Source organism: Protopterus annectens, chromosome 7.part0 (assembly GCF_019279795.1).
Source record: "Protopterus annectens isolate FY-2018-M chromosome 7.part0, PAN1.0, whole genome shotgun sequence".
Taxonomy (NCBI): Eukaryota; Metazoa; Chordata; order Ceratodontiformes; family Protopteridae; genus Protopterus; species Protopterus annectens.
Genome location: NC_056739.1, coordinates 857,479,486 through 857,486,985, shown reverse-complemented (window position 1 = coordinate 857,486,985; position 7,500 = coordinate 857,479,486). Strand labels below are relative to the sequence as shown.

General features: G+C 39.7%; 1 protein-coding gene across 4 annotated transcripts in view; it reads left to right on the top strand.

Annotated features, from left to right (window-relative positions):
• Positions 1–7,500, top strand: part of ASPN (asporin) — a 433,787-nt gene that overhangs the window by 367,875 nt on the left and 58,412 nt on the right. For all 4 annotated transcript variants that reach the window (XM_044077412.1, XM_044077411.1, XM_044077409.1 and 1 more), the window contains exon 5: positions 4,938–5,048. In XM_044077412.1, coding sequence (XP_043933347.1) covers positions 4,938–5,048 — 111 coding nt within the window. The remainder of the gene's footprint in view (positions 1–4,937; positions 5,049–7,500) is intronic.

The following is a 7,500-nucleotide window of genomic DNA, read 5'->3' as shown; positions in this document are numbered from 1 at the left end:
ATAAGAGCATTTAGGAGCTATCTCTGTCCATTAATAGTACAGGGAACAATCCTGGGGTAAATTTTCTGTTTCCCATCCATAAATCCAAGTTGCTCTTGAATATGGACAGGGATGAACTTTGTTTTATAGGTTCACAGAAGATTACTAAGCTAACAGCTTATGAGCTCTTACAAGCCTAGTCAATACAACACAATTTTACTCAATATATGGTCCTTATGGACTAAAGGATGGCATGGATTTGTGCTTATGCCTTGAGTATCTTACACAGTGCTCCTGTCCATAAGGACATAGGCACTACTCCAGGTGTGAATCCGCAATTCCCCATCCAGTGATCCAAATTGCATTTGAAGAGGGCCAGGGAAGGACTCTGCTTAACAAGAACAGGAACCCTGTTCCAAAGAAGGGGCAATCTGTAAGACACATACCTTTCTCTCCAGCATGTTTTGTTTGAGTCGCTAAGTTTAGACCCTTACAGTGGGTGAACCTTGTACTGTCTGGCTTGTGGATGTGTAGCAGCTTCATCACGGATGGATTTTTGAGTGCTTTGTCAGTCAGGGATAGGCTATCCTTTAATAGTCAGTAAGAGACAGAGTAAAGGAAAAGGGCCTTTTAGTCTATCTGCATAGGATATGTTGTTTACACCTTGTGTTTTCTTTGTGAGGAACCTCTGAAGTTACTCCAGCTGCTGTAAGTGCCCAGTCAAGCACATGCCAAGTGGCAAACTGTACTTGATTATTGGTCTAATGAGGGATGAGTACAGCAGGACCATAATATCCTTGGATCTGGATGCCATATCTTTACTTATAAGTTATGCCTCAAAGATGGACTTCCTCAACACTTACGACACATGGCAGTCAAAGTTCAGGCTACTATCTATCGCCTCTGAATTTACTCTTATGGGTGTGCTATTGAAGATGGAATCTACCGGAGTATTTGACTTTCCAAAGTGTATGATAATGCATTTTTTTGCATTTAGTTTTTGGCCATGATTCTGGTGCCAATCATTTGTCTGATCTAGACCCTACTGAAGGATATCTTCAGAATATCTACATCTTTTGGGGATTCAATGACTGCCCCAGCTTGTAGTCAACAGTAAACTGTCATCTAGAGGCCTTCCACTTTAGCCTTGACTTCAGAGAAGTATATTCTGAACAGGATTGGTCCCAGTACTGAGCCCTGTGGCACACCACTAGTAACTGTCCTCTTGCTGGATCTGGATTTACCCACTTTAACTTCGTGTGTCCTGTGCAAGAGCCAAGTGGCTCTCCATCTGGTGATGAAGGGATTTATGCCCAGTTTTTTTAGTTCATTTATAATACCAGAATGGGGAACTGTGTCAAAAGCTTTGTTCAGGTCGAGGTAGGTGGCATGTACTGTTTTACCTTCATACATGGTCTTATACATGGCCTTCTGCTAGCCAGGACTTCCACCAGCTATATTTCTGTCCAAGGGATGGGTGTATCACGAAGGCATCAATTAGACAGTTTTCATCTACTGTTCCCCAACAAGTACTGCTGTATTACATAAAAATGCTGTTTACTCAATCTAACAAAAATTGCCACTTTATCTGATCATGGTAGCTCTTAATAGAAACTCCAACCAAATGCCAAGTTTTTGTCATTGCAGAGTTTTTGTGAGTCCTGTCTCAAATCTGCTACATTGCAGAGAAATTACAACATAAGTAGTACTCTCTGACTCACCCCAATACTGCCTCTTTCCACACCAGACTTTTTTGATAACTCTTATTTAATTTCTATTATTTGCGACAATCTGTGACAATCTGAGTAGGATGAGTAACGCAAGTGACTTTTATGACTTTAAGAAAACAATGTAATCAGGCAAATCACCTATTCTAACTTAATGGTTAATACAATGTCTTAAATATAAGCAGAAAATGCAAACAGTCCTTTTGTGTGTGTTATCAGTGACAGATAAACTTTACCATTAAGGCACAAAATGGTCTTGGAACTATACATGAGATTCTGAATAATAGTAGTAAATAAGCTATTTTTTTCAATGCTAACACTCAAATGCAATTTGAAATGTTTTGCAAGATATGACCACTAAGAAAAACAGGATGCCACTGAAAATGACAAACTGATGCTTTTCCCAGCGACAGTTAAGAAATAGGAAATCAACATTTTCTTACTGCAAGTTAGTAGGGATCTTACGTCTGCAATTGCTCTCACTACCATGTGTTATATCTCTACAAAATTATACTGGGGAGACAAAAACAATGTTACAGAGTTTAAAACAAAATCAAACAGCACTGCAGCCCTCATCAGGCCATCTGGGGGTATTACAAACTAGAAAGTCATAATAACCACTTCAAGAATGGTGCATGGACATTAGTACTGTGGAACACATTACAACATGATGAAAAACATTTTTCAGTTGTTAGATGTGGAATATCTTTTAAGATAATGAATCAAACCCTCCTCTGAAATGCATTATTACTGAGCTACAGAATATAATGCTGGGCCTCTAGCAGAGACTTCTTCACCCACTTAAACCACTGACAACCAGAATTCAACAACTGATCCCTGGTTGGAAGCTAAAAGGAAGACTGGGATCGCTGGGCTAGGGGTCAGCTCTAACATCCCAGAGGGAGCATATAAGCGACTGCAATTGCAAAGCTGATATCAGATAGAGACCTAGGATAAGGCAGCCCTGCAAGGCACTTCCTGTAATATCAAGTCAGGATGCCGCATCATCTTGGCATTGCACAGAAGCGAGCGAGTCCTGAAGCAGCCTCAGTGACACTGCATATGTCATACAGGTAAATGATTAGTAAACCTTATTCATTAGTTTACAGTAGGACTGACAACTGCTCTGTCTCCTTCATCCAAAAAAAGGAGGTCATTGCCCCACTGCACTCATCCCTCATTAGACCCATTATAGAATACAACGCCCCGTTTGGTATGCACCTCTCAAGACATCTGCAACAACTAGAAAGGCCGCAGAAATACCTCACTAAAAGAATCACATGCCTTAAGCAGATGCCCTACGCTGACCGCCTTAAAAAACTCCAGCTATACTATGTCGCATATCGTCTACTCAGAGGTGATCTCTGCATAACATACAAGGCCATGTCAAACCCAGAGCTGTTGGACATGCTACACTTAAAGAAATCCCAATCCCTCAGAGCCACATGCTCCAGGGATCTAAACCCTGTCATCACAATAAACAAAACATGCTGGAGGGATAGGTTCCTGACCCAGGAACTCCCCAGACTCTGGAATAGATTGCCCATACATGTCAAGCAGAGTGCCTCTTTGGCCCTCTTCAAAATTAACCTTGACGATTGGATGGGAGAAAGGAAATTCACCCCAGGGATCATGTCAGTTGCCCTGCTAGACAGGGGTCCAGGGAAGTAAATAGTGTGGGAAGAAATAGCCAGGGAATTGTTATGGCTAGGCTTGTATAGGCCCTAGGGCTGATAGCCTAGTACCAACCTATGAACCCGACTAGTAAACAGTATGTAAGTGCTCACCCCAATAGAATGGACAGGATAAGGTGACAGCTGGAGGAGGTGCTTAGCTACGTGGTGAATCCAGAAAAAAGAAATTGGTAGCATAAGTATAAAATAAAGAAAGTGATAAACAAAAAGAGTCAGAATTCATTTCAAGCTTATATCAAGACTGTTACAGATAATACTGTGACTGCTATAACAGTAAATCAGTCTCAGAAAATAATTACTGTACAAGACTGCATGGCCTATTCCCTCCAATCTACTGGAATAAACACAAAACGTCTCCCTACTGAAATGTCAACACTCATAACGCAAAGTGCAAACACAAAACAGAATGAAAAAAGAATAAATATCTAACATCACTTTTCTGCTTTAAACTTGCTTTTTGCAGAGGAACACCCCCCCCCCCGAATACATATACACTACCTCTGAGACTGCCATACCTTGGAGAAAAGGGAGCATTCTGAGAAATGGCCATCTTGAACTTTGCACATGCAAGTCCATTTTCAGGACTCAGAAGTGATTTCAAACTATCACCCTTAACATCAGCCAAAATACATTCTCATCTCAGTTATACCATTGGAAGTACGATTTAAAACGTTCTTAAGCGACTCACATATTTGTCATTTCCTTCAGAATTGAAGTTAAATAGATACAAGGTGCTACATGAAGCATTTCCATTTTAATGGAATTTGGAAAATATTTCATCTTCATACACAAACAATGACACCTATCAAGAAAAGTGTGATCTTCAGCAAATATGTTGGATTTCTTTTTCTCAAAGCTATACGCCATTACAAGTTATGATTTAATAATTACATTTCCAGCACATCTAGAAAATGGGTTGGTGTAATGGTTAAGGTGTTTAGCTCACAGACTCAAAGGCACAGGGTTTGATTCTCTCTTGTGTAAAGGAAATTGGCTAGGCTTAAAATGGCCAACAAGAGCAGCTAGCCTAGAACTTACCTATAAAACCATAAAACCATGCCAAATTAATTTCACGACAGGTAGCAAACAAGCTCATCCAGTATCTTGCATTACTACCTGCAAAGTTTGTTTTGTTTCAAAGCACATAACTAGGATGTCAATAGTGACACTCTCAGGAACCACTAGCTGAAACAGATGAGATCACTATTCAGAACATGTGTAATGCACAACAAAATTAAGTGTGTGTATGTATGTATGTGTGTGTGTGTGTACTGTGGTGGTTCAGAAACTTTTTTTTTTTTTTTTTTAAGTCCGCTGAAGGACAAATTTAATAAAAAGGCATATGTGGTTAAAGCAGTAGGACAAGTGTGAGCAAGCAAAACTTAATAAACCTTTTCTGATGATGCTTGCATCCAGTATTGATACAAATTTTAGGCTGGCAAGAAAACATACCTTTTTATTTTTCTGCTGTTTTTTAAACTGGATATTACAAACAAACAACAATTATTTAATGTTACTGCATACTTTTTTACCCTAGAAATGAGTGCAAATCCCCTTGAAAGTGATGGAATAGAAGATGGAGCTTTTGAAGCAGCAACTATCTACTACATAAGAATTGCAGAGGCTAAACTAAAGTCAGTACCAAAAGGTTTGTCTTCATCTCTCTCTCTCTCTCTTTCGGCTTTGTCTTCATAAATGTATTTATTAACCATATTAAACCTATGGCAAAAAATAAATGTGGACCTCTAAAATGATGCTTTAAATACATGTGCTGTTGGTAACTAAGTGCAATATGCAGCAATATATACAATGCTACTGTACTGTATGTCACTTGCTATGTCTTTCAGCAGATTAGTTCTTGAAAAGTAATGATTTTAACAACAGAGAAAACCCTTTCATTTAACAAGTCTGTCCAATTCTTCCAAAGTGGTTGAATGATACCAATTTAAAACTCACCTTAACCCAAAAAAATTGCCCATGTCCCCAATGGCTTCCTAACTTGACTAATATCTCATCATACTGAGCCCACTAGCCTAGCCCTTGCCACCATGTAACCCAATTCCAAAGGGGTACCCTATAACCATTACTACCCATCTCATCATCTTTTTTTTTTTTTCAGGGTTTTTTTTTTCTAACTTATTATTGTTCTTATCAGTATTACATGTTTTATTTATATTATTAAATGTAAATGTTATATGTTATTTGTGGAATATGCTGCTCTTACCTCTCTTGTTTTTTTTTTTTTTTCTCCTCGGCTTCCACTGGATATGTATCCAGCTGGACTATCCCGGTCAACAAATGTAAAATAAAAAAAAATAAAATAAATAAAATAAAAATAAATTTATTAAATGGGAAAGTAATATCAGAGTCCATGATACATTTATTAAATGGGAAAGTAATACAGAGTCGAGAGAGCATTCCAATCCATTATCTGAGACAGAAGCAAATAACTGAACAAAAACTCAGTACAAATTACAGTATACATAGCATACATTACATAGTCAAAGTGATGACTTACAAAAAAAAATCACCTTCAATACTGGGAAAAACTACAATGAGCTCAGTCTTTGCTGTGAATAAGCAGTTTATTACTTCAGCAAATACCACTTGTCAAGGTGTTTTAGCACCCCAAAACCACAACTAACTGGGCAATCACTTCTCTTCACCATGACCTGATCAAAACTGTACAACTACAGATTTCTGGAAATATCATTAGATGTCAAATTCACCTTCAAATGCTTGTGCAACTCACCCAGTAAAAAAGTAAACAATCTTCGTATTCTGGTCAAACAATATATCCCATCCCCTCTTCCCAAAAATGAAGGGAGTTTTACTACCCAGAGTATGACATGGCCGGCCCCTAATCACCAATGCCTCTAAAATGAAATTTCAATCTCTCCAAATCACATGTAGTAACATCTGTAAATTCATTCCTCTCTCCCTGAACAGAGAACACCACTGCCTCTCACTTCAAAAGGCCAAATAGCTCTCTGTCCACTAAGAACCTGGCTTTTAATCTCTGTTCTAATCGATAAGATGACTAGCCTTGAATCTTTTCCATTCCTATACATATATATATATATATATATATATATATATACACACATATCTTCTTCTTCTCTTTCGGCTGTTCCCGTTAAGGGTCGCCACAGCAGATCATCTGTTTCCATTTCTTCCTGTCCTCTGCATCTTGCTCTGTCACACTAACCACCTGCATGTCCTCTCTCACCACATCCATAAACCTTATCTTAGGACTTCCGCTTTTCCTCTTACCTGGCAGCTCCGTCTTTAGCATCCTTTTCCGAATATACCCAGCATCCCTTCTCAGCACATGTCCAAACCAATGCAATCTCACCTCTCTGACTTTGTCTCCAAACCGTCCAACCTGAGCTGACCCTCTAATATACTGATTCCTAATCCTGTCCATCCTTGTCACACCCAGTGCAAATCTTAAAATCTTTAACTCTGCCACTTCCAACTCTGACCACTGCATTTTTGTCAATGCCACCGTCTCCAATTCATACAACATAGCTGGTCTCACTACCCTTTTGTAGACCTTCCCTTTCACTCTTACTGGTAACTGTCTGCCACAAATCACTCCTGACATTCTTCTCCACCCATTCCACCCTGCCTGTACTCTCTTCACCTCCCCTCCACACTCACCATTACTCTGAACTGCTGATCCCAAGTACTTAAACTCATCCACCTTCACCATCTCTACTCCCTGCATCCTCACCATTCCTCTATCCTCCCCCTCAATCACACACATATATTCTGTCTTAGTCTTGCTGACCTTCATTCCTCTCCTCTCCTCTCTAGAGCATATCTCCACCTCTCCAGGGTCTCCTCAACCTGGTCCCTACTCTCACTACAGATCACAATGTCATCTGCAAACATCATAGTCCATGGGGCCTCCTGGCTGATCTCGTCTGTCAACCTGTCCATCACCAGTGCAAATAAGAAAGGGCTCAGAGTTGATCTTTGATGTAATCCCACCTCCACCTTAAACGCATCTGTCACTCCCACTGCAGACCTCACCACTGTCACACTACCCTCGTACATATCCCGTATCACTCTTACATACTTCTCTGCCACTCCCG